The sequence below is a fragment of the Medicago sativa genome, chromosome 2 (genome assembly GCF_051527215.1).
Source record: "Medicago sativa cultivar Bolivia chromosome 2, Bolivia_mono, whole genome shotgun sequence".
NCBI classification, from domain to species: Eukaryota; Viridiplantae; Streptophyta; class Magnoliopsida; order Fabales; family Fabaceae; genus Medicago; species Medicago sativa.
Window position 1 is genome coordinate 10,826,575 of NC_140750.1, and position 21,022 is coordinate 10,847,596.

The following is a 21,022-nucleotide window of genomic DNA, read 5'->3' on the forward strand; positions in this document are numbered from 1 at the left end:
AAATATCATTTATCTAGTTATAATAATAGAAATACACTTTCTAATTATGGCAGGTTAGTAAAAAGATAAATAGAACACATTAATAATTAATAAGATTATTTTGATAAAATTGATAGTATTATTTTTTGTGTAATTTTGTTATTTGTGCGAAATATTGTAACGTAACCATTGTCGTCTAATGAGAGAGTATACCGATTATCGACCGTTGATATCATTTTTACTTTTGTTAATCATCAAAATCCTCTCTATTTCGCAAATAAATATCTGACTCAATTTACGATAAGGAAAAATCCGATAAGGAGAGAATCTCGATTCTTCTGTGAAAAACCGATAACCGATTAATAAAGGAAAAAAAACCGATAACCAAAATGAAATCCCAAAAATGCCCCTGAAGTGTTTGACTTAAATAACAAAATCCTTAGTACATAACATCAATCCTGCATTCATTCACACACAAAACCAAGGGCAAGGTGGTGACAGAGTTACAAACACAAACACATGTTATTGTTCTTCTTCTTGTTGTTGCAGGTAAGACCATTTACAATGGTCACCAACATTAAACACCCTTCAACACCCACTTTTTCAATTTCCAACACTCCACATCATCTTCTCTCTCTTAATTCAACACTCATTCAACTTTAACCTCTCCAATGGTTTTTTTTCATTCAACACTCTACCCCACCACCTTTTATTTCTTATTCTTATTTAATTTTATATTTTTGTTTTTATAATTACATAAAATTACAATTATCGATTATAATTAAATTAAAATAAAGAAACACTTAACATTTTTTTTTGTAAAAACAAAATTTATTTAAATAATTTATTTTTATTTTCTTAACTTAAAATGCAATACAACAAACTAAGCACGCAACACACAAATAACTTAAAATGCAAGAAAAAAAAAAGCACACAACACACAAGCAATTTATTTAGTACGATACAAATCATCTTCAATCACGAAACATTCCAAACTTTTGTGTGTGTTTGTAATTTTATTTGGCGAGCATGTATATTTAAGTATTTAATTTTTTTTTTCCATGTTTAACATATCAAATGGCGCCATTTGTTGTTTTTTTTTTACTATTTTTTTTTGTTTGCCATGTGAAATGGAGAGCATAATATTTATTTATTTATTTTTTTTTTTTTTGCATGCCATGTGAAATGGCGAGCATCCTATTTGTTTTTTTTTTTTAATTTTTTTTTGCATGCCATGTGAAATGGCGAGCATCCTATTTGCACGCCAATTGCACGCCGCCACGTGGCATCCTGTGGCAGATTAATTGGTGTTGAATCCGTTAATCCTCTCTCTCGTCCAGCAGTTCATTCAACACAGTTTCAACATGCCATTGCAGTGCTTTTGCTTGTTTAATGTCAGGTTCAACAGCACCATTGCACATAGTCTAAGATTGTGAAGGAGAGTTGGATCCTCTGCTACAACCTTACCATGGAGATTTCTATGCGTAGGTCAATGGAAGAGGTTACAAAGGTAGCACAAGAAAAGGGTAGTGATCCTTTGGCTTGGGCCCTTGAAATGTATTCCAGTTTGAACTCATCAGGAAAATCTCTACCCTCTTCAGAACTTGCTGAGTTTTTGGTTTCTTACATTTGTTGGGACAACAATGTTCCTATTATTTGGAAGTTTCTTGAGAAGGCATTGATCCTTAATATTGTTCCTCCTATGCTTCTTCTTGCTCTTCTTTCTGTCAGGTTTGTTTCTTTCCTCAATTCTCATCCATTATTTACATTTTTTTTTTTTGAATATTTTGATTATCAACTTTATGCTGATATATTTGTTTTTTGTTTTTTTTGCAGGGTTATTCCTTGTAGACATGCTCAACCTGCAGCTTATAGGTTGTATTTGGAACTTGTCAAAAAACATGCTTTTGATCTTAAATCACAGATTAGCAGGCCAAATTATCAAAAGTAAGGTTAAATTTATGTAATTTATAAAAATAAATACTTTTTTGCATCTCAATTATATTATGTTCTTTGAAAATCTGTGATGTTTTTTTACTACATTTATGATTGATTGTTGAAATCTGTTTTGTAATTGATGGTCATGACTTTGGCCTTGTTTGGATAAATAATTTAATTAAGTGTTTATCATATAATTGTTTATGTATAACTATAAGCTATTTTTATAAGAAAAGAAAAAAATGAAGTCAAACTGTTTTCATATGCTATATGGGAGAGCTTATGGAAATAAGATGAAAACAACTTATGAACATATCATAAGTTGTATCCAAAAGCTAATCCAAACAGTCTCACAAGTGTTTATGTCATTGTCAAATAAGTCAATCCTGGCACATGGTCATCTTCAATGCATTTTTCTATGACTGAATGCTATTGCTAACTGAAGTTTCTAATTTTGAGGATAGTACGACACCTGACACCCTTTTTTTATGTCTGTATTTTGCGATATTTTTTATTTGAGATTACATCGCAGATGAAAAGTTTTTGGTATGAGAATTTTCTCTCCTCTATTGTTCAATGTTGATTTTGTAATTTCTTTTAGTGATTAATGGTGGAGACAAACACGAGCTATTAATAATATTAAGTTATTTTATCTCAGTGACGCGTTTTGGTTCCTTGTTAACTCTTTTGGTTATGCAACGGACAGGGACATGAAATCTATAGATGCTGTTCTCCATCTTTCCAAATTTTTCGGCATGTCACAAAGCGAGCCTGGCATTGTGGTGGTTGAATTTATTTTTTCAATTGTCTGGCAGTTGCTTGATGCATCGTTGGACGATGAAGGTTTACTAGAATTCACACAGGAAAAAAAGTCTAGATGGGCTATGCTATATCAAGAAATGGAATTGGATGGACGCAACAATTATACTGAACAAATTGAGAATTTGCGTAGTACAAATACGCTAATTGCTGTTGAGTTGATTGGGCGGTTTTTGCAGGATAAAGTATCATCAAGGATTCTTTGCTTGGCTCGCCGAAATTTGTACGTATTTGTTATCTTTATATTTATCCTCCACGTTCATTCTGGAATTTCTTATCTATTGAACTTGGCATATGATTCACAATTTTCCATTTTCATTTCTATTTTATCAGGCCTGCACATTGGCTAAGTTTTGTTCAAAGGCTGCAGCTGCTAGGAACAAATTCTTTAGCATTGAGAAAATCAAAGACTCTAAGTCCCGAGGCACTCATACATTTGACTTCAGATGCTTGTATGGTATTGTCTAAAGAATGCAAAACACATTCACAGCAAAAGTTCCGTAAAGTTATGGCTTTTGAATATCTTTCTTCTTCTGCGTCACTGTGTCACGGTGCAAGTCATTCTGCTCTTTGGATTCCTCTTGATCTGGTGCTGGAGGACACCATGGACGGCTATCAAGTTAGTGCAACAAGTGCTGTTGAAGAAATTAGTGGTAAGACTGGGAATACCTACGGAAATTGGAATCTAGCTGAAATGCTAGATTTGTCCTTTTAACTTTAAATTACGTTTTTGTGATATACATTTTTTGTTGTTGATGTTGTTTAGGTTTGATAAAGACCCTCCGAGCAATAAATGGCACCTCTTGGTATGACACTTTTTTAGGTCTTTGGTTTGCAAGTCTGCGACTTGTTCAGAGGGTAAAACTATTTTTCTTCAACTTTGTGTTTTCTTGTTAAGTTTTTGTTTTAAATATATATTGTCTATCAATTACCGTCAGTATTCAGGCGAATTCCGGATTACCTGAGCCCCATTTCACTGGGAACCAAAGGGTTAATACAAAATAAATTACTTCTTGTATTCCATTCCATTATGATTCACTTTGTTGCTAAGACGATTGCATCAATTGCTTACTTATTTTATATTAACTATATTTGTAAGAAAGAGATCCTATTGAGGGCCCAATGCCCCATCTCGAAACCCGATTATGCATGCTGTTGTGTATCATACCTCTTGTTGTTGCCAATTTTATTGAGGAGGATGAGGAGGAAGAAAAGACAACCATTGATGAAAAAGATGGCGATCTTACAGATCAATGGAAGGAGAAAAGGGTTCCAGGAAAATGTCGTAATGATTTAGTTTCAAGTCTCCAGGTATTGGGCGATTATCAGAGCTTGCTCACTCCACCTCAATCGGTTATTGCTGCTGCAAATCAGGCTGCTGCAAAAGCTATGCTATTTATTTCTGGCATCGCTATTGGCAGTGCATATTATGACTGCCTCACCATGGCGGAGATGCCAGTTGACTGTTGTAAGTGATATTGCGTTCTATAATATATAATATATCAATCATAAATTATATATAGATCTCTAGCTACTATGAGTGACTTTTATCAACTGTACCAATGTGTTGTTGGAGATGCTACTTAGCTTGTTCTGATTCTCTGTCTTTTTCTTCAAAATTTGATAAAATATATGCCTCCTGTTTCACATATTATTGACATGAAACGTAACAACAAAAGATGTGTATGATAATCATAATGTATTTTATTCCGGCGAAAACTATAATGAATATGGACTGTGGAGCAATGGGAGAGTATTAATACATGAAGTTGTGCAATAGGCACGTAGCTTTACCGTAATGCTTTGAATGTGTTTTTGTACTTGAGTCTGCTTTTGTGTTTCTGATTCTGTTGGAATTGCAGAAGGTTCAGAGGCCGCAGCTTTCAAAATCTTTTGAAAGGTTGTAATTTCCTATAATGCAACTGTCTCACTCTTTTAAAGGAAAATAGATTACCTAATTTGAATTAGGAAAACACTGCAGCAATAAAACATAGTACAGTATACACCGAATACATTTTTATTTGGAAAAAAATTGAAGATGCCTCCTTGAGCACAGAAAAAAGCCTATTTCATCCTTTGAACAGTGTAATCCTTTTAAGACCCGTACATATTAGCAAGTGTAATTTCCGCTACATTTGTTGGAGAAGTAATTGTGGTTTTTTTTTTTCTCTTTCATTTCAATGCCGTGAGCTATAGGAAGAGCAACTGTCTGTAAAAAAGTAGAAACCATTTTACTTGACTAAAGATTTTTAGTATAAATAGTTGACTTGTGCAGAATCATGGCCCTCTCTCCAAAGGTTGTTCTATTCCTGTATTCCTTTAGACTTTTGGTTTAGCAATTCACTTTTCCTGAAGTTGTTGATTTTGCATTTTTTGTTTAGCATTTTATTTTTAAGAACATATATTTTTCACACCATATCTCATTTAGAAGCTATATATTTGTGAAAAGTTAAAAACACCAGAAGGTTTTTGGTAAAAATATTTTGATTTAGGAACGTCTAATCACTCAACAGGATAGTGACTTTCAAAAAGAAAGAAGAGAAAGAAATGGGAGTTGGCGCCTACATAACAGATTGCTTGCTTACCAAGCCATCCCGGCTTTTAGCTCCTCCAGTTCGATTATTATTTATTATTATTTATTTTATTAACTTATTATAATAAATACTACTAACTATCAAAATAGAGAGTCCCACATACGAGAAAAGGTCACAAATAGAGTTGAACCAAGTAACATTGCAAAGGCATAATGATAGTAGGGTCGGGATATCCCCGCCCTCCGAACCGGACGTGAAGGTCTCCCCTCAAAGAATAGTTAGTGTTTAACAACTTGGCCTAATTTACCATTTGAGTAGTTAGAATTCCTTAATTGTAATAACTTCACCAAAAACTCCTAGTTTGTAATTTACCATATTTTTTTTTAAAAAACTTCTAATATTTCTTCTTTCTCAGCTGGAAACATGCGCCATCTGATAGTTGAGGCTTGTATTTCCCGGAATCTACTCGACACATCTGCGTACTTATGGCCAGGTTATGTGAATGGACACATCAATCAAATACCTCAATGTATGCCAGCTCAAGTACCTGGCTGGTCATCATTTTTGAAGGGAGCTGCACTTACTTCAGGGATGGTGAATGCTCTGGTTTCAAGTCCTGCCACAAGGTATGATTAAGTTTTTGCTTATTCAGTCATTTGATTCATATACCTATTTGGGAGTACATTCAAGAACTTGTAATGTGTGAATTTTGGGCAAACGTATTACTGTATAGAATTTATGGTATTCCTTCAACTTAGGCCTAGAGACACAATGCAATGACCTTTTTATAATTTTTTTTTTTTTGAAGTTTTATTTTATATTCTCAGTCCTGAACAGGCCACAAAATAAGTCACGTACAAATGTTTCAATGGCTCTACATAACTTCATTCTCATGGTCAATGCACCTGTCACTCCGTGGTTTTAAAATGTAATGTGGTTACTCTGTGAACCTTTATATTGCAGTAAAATGCAGCCTATGTGGTTGAAATTGTGGTCGGGGAGACTTCAAAATCCGCAATACTGAGGCAAACATGAGAAAATTTATTGTAAAGAAACATTCATCATAAACTAAATTTATACGATAACAAGGGTGACAGAAAATTAGTAGACTTTAACTTACTTTTAAAAACCGTGGCCTGGTCTTATGCTCTTTTTTGTAAATTTACCAAAAGGTAAATCAACTGAATTTACGCTCCTGGATTTGATGGAAGCTTAGCAGAACTGGAGAAAATTTTTGAAATTGCAATTGCGGGATCAGAAGATGAAAAGATATCTGCTGCTACCATTCTTTGCGGGGCATCCCTAATTCGGGGCTGGAATATACAGGTATGAATCAGACCAACAGCATGTAAAAACTATAACTTGCTCGGTAATGCAGATTTTAGAGCATATCCTTCTTCTGATCAAATTTCGCATCCTAATAAATTTTGTGTCTCTATTTTATGCAGGAGCATACTGTTCACTTCATTCTCAGATTATTATCTCCGCCAGTTCCTATAGAGAACACGGAAGGAAACAGCTATTTGATTAATTATGCTCCAATACTTAATGTACTCTTCGTTGGAATTTCATCTATTGATTGCATCCAAGTATTTTCGCTTCATGGCTTGGTAAGTTTAATTCTATATCAATCCCGAATTTATTAGGTGTTATTAACAAAACTTAATAATTCACATCAATGAAAGATGGAGATCAGCTTGTGCAACAGATGAAATCCTCTGAAAACATCATTACAACCAGAAACATGAAATTAGAAAACTCTTGAGTAAATAACCAGTGATGGCTTGGAATATGTTTTTGCTTATTTATTCTACACATAGTTTGTTACCTTTTCGGGTGTTTTGTATATATACATGAGCTAGGATTATGATTGTATATATACAACAAATTCTTTTCTTTAAACTTGGTATTAATTCATTTCCCGAATATCTAACCAGGTTCCGCAGCTTGCATGTTCCTTGATGCCAATCTGTGAAGTTTTTGGGTCATGTATGCCTAACATCTCATGGAAACTTACATCCGGGGAAGAAATATCAGCCCATGCTGTGTTTTCAAATGTATTTATTCTTCTTTTAAAGTTATGGAAATTTAACTGTCCTCCACTTGAACATGGAATTGGAGATACACCAAGTGTTGGTTCTCAATTAACTCCCGAATACTTGCTATTAGTACGAAACTCTCACTTAATGTCTGCTGGTAACATCCGCAAAGATCGTAACAGAAGGAGACTTTCAGAAATTGCGAGTCTATCGTCTCCAAATTCTGTATTTGTTGACTCTTTTCCAAAATTAAAAGTCTGGTACCGGCAGCATCAAGCGTGCATAGCTTCAACGCTCTCAGGTCTTGTTCACGGAACCCCTTTTCATCAAATAGTTGAGGGACTTCTTAACATGATGTTCAGAAAGATTAATAGAGGAAACCAACCAACTATTACAACCGGAAGCAGTAGCTCTTCAGGGCTTGGAAATGAAGACGCCTCTATTGGACCAAAGTTGCCTGCTTGGGATATTCTCGAAGCCATTCCCTTCGTAGTTGATGCTGCCCTCACAGCCTGTTCTCATGGAAGACTGTCTCCACGTGAATTGGCAACAGGTATGTATGTTTTTCACATGATTCTGAGGGAACACATTGAACACCTTGTTGAACTCATGATTTCTAAATTATCGAGAACTTAAACGGTCGTTGTTAAACCTTAAAAATGTTTATTTTATTAAGTTAAATTTCAAAATTCTCATTGATGTCTTTTACCTCTAAATATAGACCAACCAAACAAGTTCATGTTCATGTAACTTAGATTTTCAAAATTGTCATTGATGTCTTTTACCTCTAAACTTAACAATACCATAATCCTTTTCTTAATATCAGGGCTTAAGGATTTAGCTGATTTTCTTCCCGCATCTCTGGCAACCATAATAAGTTACTTTTCTGCTGAAGTAACTCGAGGAGTTTGGAAACCAGCATTTATGAATGGAACGGATTGGCCAAGTCCTGCTGCAAATCTACAGAATGTAGAGGAACAGATAAAGAAAATCTTGGCTGAAACTGGTGTTGATGTGCCTAGCCTTGCTTCAGGTTTTCTTCTTGTTACCTTGAATTCTTAAAATTCTCAAAATCCTGACTTATAATGCATTTTTGGCAACACAACACAATTTACATTTCATCTTTTACACAGCTTGATTCGAGTAATACATCCAATTGCTTTTTAGGAAATGCGTTCCTTCTTCCTTTTCCGACATTAGTATCAAGTTGTTTACTATTGTAACCAGTAGTTGTTATTTCCACAGGAGACAGCTCGCCTGCCACACTTCCGTTGCCATTGGCTGCCTTCACAAGCCTCACCATAACCTACAAAGTTGACAGATCATCGGAGCGATTTCTTCATTTGGCTGGCCAAACATTAGAGGGCCTAGCTGCAGGTTGCCCTTGGCCTTGCATGCCAATTGTTGCTTCCTTGTGGACACAAAAAGCAAAACGGTGGAGTGACTTCCTTATCTTCTCCGCATCTAGAACTGTCTTCCTCCATAACAGCGATGCAGTAGTTCAACTTGTTAAAAGATGCTTCACAGCTACCCTGGGCATGAGTAGCTCCCCTACCTCGTCCAGTGGGGGTGTTGGAGCCCTTCTCGGCCATGGATTTAAGTCCAATTTATGTGGAGGGATTTGCCCTGTTGCTCCGGGAATTCTCTACTTACGTGCTTACCGGTCGGTCAGAGATATCGTTTTCTTGACAGAAGAAATTGTTTCCATCTTGATGCAGTCGGTTAGAGAAATTGTATGCGGTGGGCTGCCAAAGCAGCGATTGAAAAAATTGAAACTAACCAAAGACGGCATAAAATACGGACAGGTTTCGGTTGCTGCATCAATGACAAGAGTGAAGCTTGCAGCTGCCCTTGGGGCTTCGTTAGTGTGGATATCAGGAGGGTTGACGCTGGTTCAATTATTAATAAATGAAACTTTGCCGTCATGGTTTATATCTGTTCAGAGATCAGACCAGGAAGAAAAGTCTAATGGAATGGTTGCCATGCTCGGTGGATACGGACTTGCTTACTTTGCAGTACTTTGTGGGGCTTTTGCTTGGGGGGTTGATTCATCATCATCAGCTTCAAAGCGACGTCCAAAAGTTTTGGGCACACACATGGAGTTTCTCGCAAGTGCACTAGATGGTAAAATATCACTTGGCTGTGATCCGGCTACTTGGCGTGCCTATGTGTCGGGTTTTGTGAGCTTGATGGTAGGTTGTATACCAAACTGGGTTCTGGAAGTGGATGTAAATGTGTTGAAGAGACTGAGCAATGGGTTGAGGCAGTTGAATGAAGAGGAGCTTGCTCTTGCTTTGTTGGGTGTTGGTGGGGTTGGTACAATGGGTGCTGCAGCTGAGCTCATAATTGACACTGAAATGTAAACACTTCATCATGCAGTTTTACATTTTGGACGATATGTACATTAGTTAAATTTCATGTATAACAGTTTTTTATTTTATTTTATTTTTAAAGTTGCATATATGAGAATTGAGAATTTTGACTTGGAAAAGAAGCTATGATACTATAATGAAGCTGCATCATGAATGGTTCAAATTCCGTTTAAATTTAACATAGAATAGTTCAATTACCTATTAGTTTATCTTGCACAAGACAAAATAGTGACCATACACTTGATGACTTTCTCTCCCCACAATTTATATATATATTTTTTTGAACAAGCACAATTTATTTCTTGATGAATAGTATTCATCAACAAAACAAGCACAGTTTATATTACGATTTGGGTAGTACTCTATATATGCGATCAAATTAATTTATTCTTAGTCCTCGTGAACTTAGCTTAGTTGACAAATGTTTTTATTACACTTTAGTTGTAGGTAGTTTGGGTGACAAAGATACCGTGATTAATCATACCTAATCATCCCTTTAACAAAAAAGCATACCTAATCAATTTTTAATTTTCAAATATAGATGAAAATGAATCCCTAAAAAAAATATAGATGAAAATGATTGAATCTTTTGCTAATCCTTGTGATGGTAGCTAGTGTAGAAATCTAATGGGCCGAGCAAAACCTTGTCTTAAAAGATAGACCGTTTCTTTTCCCACCCACCAATCTTCTCGCACATCCCATTCAATATATACAATCCAAAAAAATGGTTGGAGGGTGTTTTACGTTTTTCGAATTATATAATTTAAAATTTGTAGGACATGCGAGAAATCAGTAAGGAGAGAAAAAAATAGTCCAAAAGATATGGTATGTCAAAAAATAATGTAAACCTAGATTTGGTTATTACTACTTGGAGAACTTATTAACCATTTAGAAAGTTTGACTGACATGGTGATTTATTTTCTAATAAGTTCTTTAAATAGGTTATAAATTAATACTAAATAAGATTATAATTTTAATTCTTTCTATTTTTAGAGGAATTTTAATTCTTTATGTATACCAATAATATTTAAATTATTGAAAAAAAATCCGTAAGTAAAGTAGTTTTTAGACAATGTACAAAATATAATATCTAACAATAATAAATTAATAGTAAGAATAATACTATTATAGAACTAAGAGAACATCTTATTTCCATTGTCTTTTTTTTCTAGTGCTGTCCGGGTTCGAACCCCGAACCTAGCATATATTATTTTAAATTATTGAAAAAAAATCCGTAAGTAAAGTAGTTTTTAGGCAATGTACAAAATATAATATCTAACAATAATAAATTAATAGTAAGAATAATACTATTATAGAACTAAGAGAACATCTTATTTCCATTGTCTTTTTTTTTTTCTAGTGCTGTCCGGGTTCGAACCCCGAACCTAGCATATATTATGCATTGTCCTTAACAACTGAGCTAAGCTCACAGGAACCTTATTTCCATTGTCTAATAGAACGAAAATGTATTCTAAAAGGCTTATATTTAACTCTTAGTTGAATATACTTTTAGTTAAATACGTCATTCTTAAAACTTCTTTGATGTTCCTTAGCTTACCAATTTAACTATGTATGCAGGACTAACTCACAAATTGACCTACCTATGCAGGACTAACTTTAAAAAAATTTGATCATTTAATTGATAAGTTTGTGGACTAAATCATCATAGATTCATATAGATATTATCTTTTAAAAGAAGTAAAATGCCTCCAACGGTATTAAAAACTAGGCTTATTTATTCCTACTTTTAATCTCTCAAGTATTGCGATCATATAAGATTTTAGTTGTCACTTTTTTGTTTGTTTGAAGAAATATAAGATTTTAGTTGTCACTTTTAAATTGCACAATTGTAGTCGCTAATGCATCTCTCATTGCGAACTAACCACTGCGTGATTATGCAATTTTTTGCATCCATCTTTAATTGTACACATTTATGATGATCGAGATACTCAAATCTTAAAACCATCATGTCCAACTATAAATGGAGAAGTTATTTTGACTTCTAAAAGGATGGGTTCATTGCACAAGAAGATGGAAAAATTATTTTGACAACTAAAAAGTGTCGGACACCGTAAGAAAATCTAGTTGCATACGATTATGCATTTTTTAGGCACAAGTCAGGAATACCATTTGTTTATTGATTTCTTTTTCTCTCTTCGTTACATCAACAATTGTTTGAGGTGTATTTATATACGATGATCATGTATGGTGTTTGATTTGTGATGTTCAAATAACATTGTTCAAAAGAAAAATACATTATGGATCAAAATAAAAAGTGAGATTAAGCTGAAGAATTAAATGTCCAAGTACAAGTTATAGTATATGTTTAGTTTCACTTTTAAAGGTATCAATATTGGTTATGCAGGTATATGACTAATTTTGACTTGTTTAGATATTGTTCAGTATAATTAACTTTTCTTTTAAAATTAATACTAACTTAATTTGAAGTTAGGGTCTATAGCATTTAACTCAAAATGCGATTTTTACACATTGTTCAACTTACTTTTACATATATATGTATCCAAACATACATACAAAATGTGAAAACAATACATCAACGAAAAGCTTATAAAAGAAATGGCATACAACATGGAAGATTGGAATTCTATCAAGAGTGCACACCACTTACCAAACTATTTTTTAAAACATTTGACATCTTAATGATAATATCTTCTAGTCATCGTCAATATAAACAAGTTTTACACTAACATTCAATAAGAATGTAATATTATTTTAGAAAAGTTATAAACTAGACTTAGATTGACAATATGGTGAGTTCTTGTATGACATTAGTGTAAAACAAATGTCAAACAAATTTACAGAGAATCCCCATTAAACTTTATTTTCGAATATAGAAAAACAATTCTACCATATATTCCACTATCATTAGAAAGGGGCCAGCAACATAATTAATAATATTAATAAATTACAATTCACATTAAAACATAGTAAGAATAAAGTTATGTTGTTCCAACACAATGCTATCAGTCAGATCAAAGCAGCAACAATAGAATCAAAACCATAAATCAATTTTTACTAATATATTCATTTATTCATTCATTCATTTTAAATAGAAGTTAAAAAGGAGCAACCATATTAGATGATATAATCAAATAAACCAGAAGTTGCAACAACAATTCATAAGAGAGAGAATAAAAGACAAAATGAGAACTGGGAGGATGAAGATGAAGATGTTGTTGACTTGAGATAAATTCGCATACAGTTTTGACGACATTTCAATTTATCCTCCAGATTTTGCATAATATCTCTCATAGTTTCGAAGTTCTCTTTCACATATCTAACAACCACCAAAAGATTATCGAACTGAGCAATTTGTTTCATCATCCAGTTTTTCTTTTCGTCTTCTTCTTCAAAAAGCTTCCCAACATTCTTCAAAAGACTATCCACCTTTACGAATGCATTCATCACCGATCGTTTCTCTTCATTGTCGGGTTCATCTTCTTGAGGCGCAACCAGGTTATTTGTAATATACTGCAATTGGAAAGCATTGTAGTGTTCAAAAGCCTTGATCAGTAGACCAGGGATGTAAGTGGCCGATCTAAGAATGTGATTCTCCATGAATTGAGGATCAACAATGAGCGATTTCCACAACTTGCAAACACACCTTAATTGTAGAGGATTGTCTGACTCGACCCTCAAAAGGATTTCGATCATGAGTTCCGCTGGTAGAACCGTGATCGGTGACTCAGTAGTTGCTTCCGCCATCATGCGCCGACGATACCTCGTCATCATCGGCATCATTTGTTGTATAACTTGATTGTTGGATAGAGGTTGCTGCACTTGAAACCTGAAAAGTTTAATGATTATGCATGTTCTTGTTGTGCCTATATTGATGCCAAAATGCCAAGCATTTATAGTGCATTATACGACCCTTCACATGAGAGAAAACACCCCTTTGACTTGAATCAACACCATGGTTCATTAAACACCCTTTTACCAAAGGTTATGATCGTATACACTTAAATTAATGCTAAGGGTTTATGATCGTATACACTTAAATTAAAAAAAATTATCAATTTATTAATCCCTAAGTCAGCCCATGCAGAGTTGCAAGGATCAAGCTTATTGTATAAACCTTGGATGAGGTGACCATGAGAGTCACGAACTAAACCTCCACAATGAATACTCCTTGAAGATGCAGTAAAGGATCCATCAACATTAATCTTGTAGCAATTAGTGGGAGGTAGAGGCCACGAAATATCCACCAAATTCGACCGTGGTTTCAAAAGATTACCATTTTGAGGAGAACATTCAGCAATAAAGATGGTTTGATGTCTAATGTTGGAGATAAATATCATTTACAAATTACAATGTTGATATGATTCGATAAATACTAACTCATCACGTTTGTTCCAAATTTCGCTCACCGCAATACCAAACATAATTTCCAATATATAGTGTCCAAATCAATATAACCTTGAGAAAGGTTGCAATCGAGCTAATTATGAAGACTTAAACTAAAAAAAAAAAATCTCAAGTAATCTGGATGAATTAAAGGGTTCTAAAACTCTCTCATATCTTCGCAATCCCTCAAGCAATGCATGATGGATTCCAGAGCGTCATGGATTCCTAAACTTTCTACTACTTTTTGCATTTCAATTTTTGCCTCCATCTTTCAATTCTACACATTTATGGTGTTTGGGAGACACAAATCTTATAAAACAGCGATACTCACCACCAAGCGGACTCACTAAACAAACATGGAGTAATTTAAAACCGAGAACACTCACTTTATTTCCAACACTTGCTTTATAATTGAATGAATCATGTGCATTCCACCACTTTATTAGGGGTCTATTTCAAAAATGGTTGGACTCGCATGTTGTCAAAGGGAGTGCATTCGGTACATCTTAGATCGTTGAATCAATACCAGGGGAGTGCAGATTTCAATCACACTATTTTATTAAAAGAGAAATCAAAATATGCATTGAACTGTGAACCATTATTTGATGTTCAAATAACATTGCTCACAAGAAAAATACATTATGGATCAAAATAAAAGTGAGATTCAACCTGAAGAGTTAAATGCTCAAGTACAAGTTATAGTGTATGTTTGGTTTCAATTCAAAGTGTCAAAATTGATTTTATAGACATATGATTAATTTTGACTTGTTTCGATGTTTTTGGGTAGAAATTAACTTTGCCTTCTAAATTGATTTTAACTTGAAGTTAGAATTTATACCATTTGACTCAATGTGATTTTTACACTCAAATTTATTTTTCAACCCATTTTTACATATATGTATTCAAATATAAATCATTCTGACTCTAATTTGGTCACCTAGGAACCAAACATGCATAATGTGAAAACCATACATCAATGGAAAACTAATTAACTCTATTTTGGTTACCTAAGAATCAAACATATGAAAACCATACAACAACGGAAAACTAATATTTGAAATTCTACCAAAAGTGCACATGACTTGCCAAACTATTTAAAACATTTGACATGTTTATGATAATATATTCTAGGAAAAAAAGGACACATCGTCAACGTAAACAAGTTTTACACTACCGTCCAATAAAAATGTAATATTTAATTGTTACTTTAAAAAAGTTTGGACTTAGATGACGACAAATATGGCGAGTCCCCATTAACTTAGATGACAACAGTGTAAAAAGTAGTAATTCTAAAAATCAAAACAACCTCCTGAACCCACACAAAGCAAGATTTACCAAAATGTTTTTTAAACATTTGACATTATAAAACAACCCTATCATATACTCCGCCATCTTTAGAATGGGGCCAAGCAACATAATAATAACTTTATAATTCACATTAAAATATAGCAATAAGAACACGATGCTATTATATCAAAGAAGCATGCTTGTTCAGTTGTTCACATTCAACTAACTAACCAGCAACCAATGAATTTACAACCATTTCAGGGACAATGGAGAACCATGCAAGATAATCAGATAAATCACTAATTTTTACTCCTAAACATTCCTTCATTGTGATTTCATATTAGATCAAAAAAACAAACAAAAGCAACCATACAATATAATCAAATAAATCAGTTGCAACATTTCAAAAGAGAGTAAACACAAAATCATTTATGGTAACGCTTATTAAACAAAAGCACCCATAATGGCGGGTTGAGATTAATTCGCAGAAAGCTTTTGACACACTTCAATTTACCCTCCAGAGGTTGCCAATCACAAATACAGCTTTTGATAGACTTCAATCTATCATCCAGAGGTTGCATATCAAAGTTGATCTTTTCCACTTTCTCTTTGAGAATCCGAGTATCCTCCAAAACAATATCCAAATCAGCAAGTAATTTCGTCAAGCATTTTTTTGCTTCATTCACTTCTCCTTCATCACCAGCAGTTGCTACTACTTCCACTTTATCTTCCTTTACTTCTTCTTCGTCTTCTTCTTCACTTAAGTGTTTCTTGGCCTTAGAACCTAGATCGACAATTTCATCGTACGCTCTAGAAAAGTGATTACACACGAATTGAGGATCAACAGCCAAAGATTTCCACAACTTGCAAACGCCCCTCAGTTGTAGAGTATGGCTTATCTCAACCCTGGAGAAAATTTCGAGCATCATTTCCTCCGGGCGAATCGTAATCGGTGATTCGGCTATAGCCTCCGCCATCTTGCACCGTTGCCTCCACGTCATCACCGCCATTGTCAATGTATCGGTTTTTTGAGATTTTAGGGCTTCAGAAATACATATAATCGTACGTGTCTCAGTACACAGACCGGAAAATGAAAATAATAATAAAATAAAGTTTAAATACTATGTTTTTTTTTGGAGGAAAATACTATGTTTTTTATTTTTAAATATTTCAACTTTTGGTTTTAATGTATTTTTTTGCTTATGTTTTGACAATAATTGATTTTGAGTAAATTGATTACGACTATGACCCAACTTTTTTTAGAGCTAAAAGTTAATTTTGAATCAAAGTAGAAAAAAAGAATTTAAAAAATAAAGTCGAAGTTGTTTGGTACTCCATCCATCCGTTCAAAATAATATGTCGTAGTTTGACCACATGCACAATTTATATAAGGGGCATTTGTTTCAAGTTTACAAAAGATCAACCTCAGACTAATTTTTTTAGGAATATAAGAATGAGAATTTTATTCCCGGATTTACTGAGAAAATGTGTTTGGTTATTATTTAAAGTATTCGTGGAAATGACTGATAAAGCGGTATTTATGGATAATATTAATGATTTTATTTTCACTTTCATGGAAATTTTATTCCTCCCAATTTTCTTAGGAACAAAACAACATTCACATGAAATTCTTTTCCCAGGAATAAAATTTTAAAAATTTGAAACGAACATAATATAATATATCTTTCCTGCTATCATATTCGCAGGAATTTCCAAATATAATTTGAAACAAACGCCCCCTATACTTTGATTATATTTTCTTAACGGATATATAAAGACTTATGTTAGTATACAAGACATTAATTAATTTTTCATAATGAATATTTCTAAAATGGTCTTGCTAACCGGTTAAAATTAAAAACCCTTTAATAGAAATCATGCTTTGAAAATGTAAGTTTTTATTTTTGATGAAGTAATAATTACACTACATTTTTATAAAAACGTACTTGTTTTGGTTGTTTATCTAATGTTCCAGAGACACCGGTTAACATTTTCCTTTCTAAAATGTCAGTTTTACATAAATTTTTACAAAAATAACTAAAAATATTAATGATCGAAATTGTGTATTAGCATGTGTGAAATAATTAATTGCGACACACATTTAAAAACATAGAGAATACGTTTTAATTTCTTTTAGCTTAATTCCATTTCAAAATTAAATTTTACTATTTGATAGAACATTTTTACAAAACTCTTTTTCTATAATGTATTAAAGAATTTAACGAACATAAATTTGAAACGAACATAATTCAAATACATTATATTAAAGAATTTATTTTGAACATACTATTTCTTTCTTTTTGCTAAATTTTATTTTAATATTGTTGAAAAAGAATAAATTTTATTTTACTACACTTTACTACAAAGTTTTTTTTTTATACAATCTTGTGGTTGGCAAGTTTATCATTTTGAATAAAAAAATAATATACGTATCATTTTGAATAATATATGTATTAAATAATATAGAAAACAGAACCTGAGGCACCTTGAGAAATTCTAATATAGTCACATGACCAAAAAAATAGTGTTTGGTCACACACACATAAAAAATTGTTTTTTTAATAATAAGGAGGAAATTGATAAAAAAAAAATGATTGAATATTTTGAGGAGAATGTTTTTGTGTGTGTCCAAACATTATTGATTTTTAAAATTTTACAAAACCTTACACAAAAAAAACGAACAAACAAAACCTTTCACAAAAAAACAACAAACAAAACCTGGTAGAAACACAATGCAGGACATGCTACAACCAAATACCAGAAACACTAAAACAACCCCAAAACACCAGCCAAATCAAATAAAAAACGCAATCTCAACCAACCATACACATACAAGGATCCAATCACCATTCATAATAGAGGCAATGAGACACCTTCAATCTATTCAACCACCATTTTTGCAATAAAAGTTTGATTTTATCCACCGGATCCTTATCTCCATTTTCAAAAAAAATTCCTTTCCAATTAAAAGTTAAAACTCTATAGTCTATACCACACAACTGAAACAAAATTGCAATGAAGGAACAAATGTAATACAATCCATCAAATCACCTGATGGAATGACTCCTCGATTCCTTGTATTGTATTAACTAGATTATTTTTAGACGGAATTCTTTCCAAGAGAAAGCCCCTACCTTTGAAGGTAGTGTTAACCTCGTTAATTAAGAACTACTGGTGCCATAAACATAATTAATAATCTACATTTCACATTAAATATAACAAGAATCGGTTCTGCAGTTGTTACAAAAGTAAGAAGATAATGCAGTTGTGTTTAGACCACTATCTCTAAACACAAACAATAGCATCAAAATCCACTACTTAATTATTACTCTTCAATCAGAAGCTAAAAAGAAACAACCTTACAAAATAATCTAATAAATCAACAGTAGCAACATTTCAAAAGAGATTAAAGATACAATGAAACCAAAATGATAATCTCATATGAGAAAATGAAAATTTTATGTTGTTGATTTGAGATAAATCCGCATAAAGCTCCGGAGATACGTCATTCGATCCTCCAAATCAATGTTAGGTTGCATATCAATGTTGATATTCCTAGTTTCCACGTCCTTTCTTACAAACCGAAACATCTCCAGCTGATAGTCCAATTGAGCAACTACATTCTTCACCAATTGTTTCTCTTCATCTTCTTCATCAGGATTGTCCATCTGAACCAACTCATTCATTGTCACTTGTTTCTCCTCTTCTTGTTCTTCTTGTTCTACTACAGCTTCTTCGTTGTCATCTTCTTCATCTGTTTCTTCGTCATCTTCAACAACATCATCATCATCATCATCATCATCATCATCATCATCATCTTGTTCTTGAGGAATGACCGGGTTATTTACAATATGCTGTGATTTGAAAGCCATTAAGTGTTCCATGGCTTTTGCATATAGAACAGTCATTTCAGTGTACAATCTGTCAAGGTGATTCATCATGAATTGAGGATCAAGAATTAGCGAATTCCACAACTTGCAAACACACCTCAATTCAAGAGGATTGTTTGATTCAACCCTAGAAAGGATTTCAATCATCAAATCCTCCGGGAGTACAGAGCTTGGTGACTCCGCCGTTGCTTCTTCCATCATGCGCCGTTGGCTCCGCGTTATCACCGCCATTGTCGAGATTTGGATTTTTCTCTGGGATTTTTGGGTTTGATGTTCGGAAATCCAAACCTCTTTTTTATACAGTAACTGAGAAATGAAAATAAGGAAAATAATACAATAAGTCAATGAATTTATGAACAGTCAAACTTTGACTTGGACTTTGTAGCCTGTAGCACTTTAAAATAGATTTATGTGAAAAATTTATTAATGTTAAGTTTTTATTTTCTTTTGACTAAAATTATTACTTTCCCTTTCACATTTTTTATTTTTTTTCTCTCTTATATTATTCGTTTATTTTATAATATCAATATAATTTTTTTTTGAAAGATCAATATAATATTTATTGTTATTTTCACTAACATATCTTTATTTATTGTATTTCAATCATTTTTAACTATTTTACTAACTAGAATTAATAAGAGTGTTTTAGTAAATAATACTATATATTTTGCAATTAAAATCAACATTATTAATCATTTTCTTAATAACCGTATAAAACTCAATTGAGACACCTAACTTTGTTTGGGAGTTTGGAGAGGAAAGGAGGAAAGGAAGAAACAATTAGAAAAATATAAGAACACTGGGAGAGGAAATTCAAAAGTTGTATTAGAGAAGAGTTTTGGGGGCTTTTGACAGATTTAATTGAATTCTTTAAATTTAATTTGTGTAGTTATAATATTATAAATTTAAAATATATTAGTCATAAAGTTTCATTTATCATTCTCTAATAAAATATTCTTTTAAAAAATGTGAAAGTTTTCTCATTTTCCCTTATATTTTCCACCCATAAAGTTTTCCATCCTCTCACCTCTTAACTTCCAAACAAAGGCTTAATGTGAGACAAAGTGAGTATTTATATTAACCTTTCTAAGGATCATGAACTAAATTCGATAATAATGTTACAAACTAATTACTGATACTAAAAATGTGTTTGATCTACCAAAAGGTAAGTACTAAACACAATAGCGTAAGATTGGACATCACAATACAAGGTAGAACCACACAATACTAAATTTAAGGTATTGAACAATTTTTTGACTTGTACAATGCTTGATGGACAAAATGTTACTATTTAGATATTTTAGACAACTTACATTTTGGACAAAAAGTTGTGTAACGATTTAGCGAGGGACAATAATTCAAATTTTCTCCGGTCCCTTGTCCCTCAATTTTTTTCCAGTTTTAGGAACAATTTAAAAAAACAAACACGATACAACTGAAATTTGTCATTTCTAGTATCATCTCCATGACATAACTTTAATATCCTCCACCACCTCTATAGCAACTTTTACACATTGAAGAAGTAAACACAATTAGAAATAAGTACGAGTTCAAGTGAGTGTTCCAAGGAGTACTCCTCTTATTTGAAGAGTAGTGCTAGGTACACTGTTAGTTGAAGTTGAAGTTGAAGAAGTAAATGCATAAGGGGTCCATTTCTAAAATGGTGTAAATTTCACTTAATAAGAGAGCAAATGTTAGAAAGAAAGTGTAAAGGAACCTGGATTGTCTGCATCATTAATTTGACGTATTCACACATTCAGTGCATCCATGGTTATTGGATTGATATCGGACGGTGCAGA

The 21,022-nt window shown here is 33.0% G+C and overlaps 4 protein-coding genes across 4 annotated transcripts; 1 reads left to right on the forward strand and 3 right to left on the reverse strand.

The window, feature by feature from the left end:
- Positions 1–433: 433 nt before the first annotated feature.
- Positions 434–9,844, forward strand: RFR1 (REF4-related 1). Its single transcript, XM_085742854.1, has 13 exons — positions 434–529; positions 1,405–1,710; positions 1,816–1,926; positions 2,624–2,959; positions 3,070–3,389; positions 3,503–3,594; positions 3,835–4,204; positions 5,686–5,896; positions 6,482–6,596; positions 6,719–6,880; positions 7,208–7,862; positions 8,136–8,342; positions 8,555–9,844. Exons 2-13 carry the CDS (start codon positions 1,448–1,450, stop codon positions 9,670–9,672), a joined length of 3,960 nt encoding a protein of 1,319 aa, XP_085598980.1. The 5' UTR covers positions 434–529; positions 1,405–1,447; the 3' UTR covers positions 9,673–9,844.
- Positions 9,845–12,819: 2,975 nt separating this feature from the next.
- LOC146944462 (uncharacterized) lies at positions 12,820–13,431 on the reverse strand. The gene has a single exon (XM_085747956.1). It carries the CDS (start codon positions 13,429–13,431, stop codon positions 12,820–12,822), a length of 612 nt encoding a protein of 203 aa, XP_085604082.1.
- A 2,327-nt stretch (positions 13,432–15,758) lies between these two features.
- On the reverse strand, positions 15,759–16,343 carry LOC146944463 (uncharacterized). Its single transcript, XM_085747957.1, has one exon. The coding sequence runs from the start codon at positions 16,341–16,343 to the stop codon at positions 15,759–15,761; it is 585 nt and encodes a 194-aa protein (XP_085604083.1).
- A 2,228-nt stretch (positions 16,344–18,571) lies between these two features.
- Positions 18,572–19,559, reverse strand: LOC146944464 (uncharacterized). Its single transcript, XM_085748791.1, has one exon. The coding sequence runs from the start codon at positions 19,452–19,454 to the stop codon at positions 18,792–18,794; it is 663 nt and encodes a 220-aa protein (XP_085604917.1). The 5' UTR covers positions 19,455–19,559; the 3' UTR covers positions 18,572–18,791.
- Positions 19,560–21,022: the final 1,463 nt, after the last annotated feature.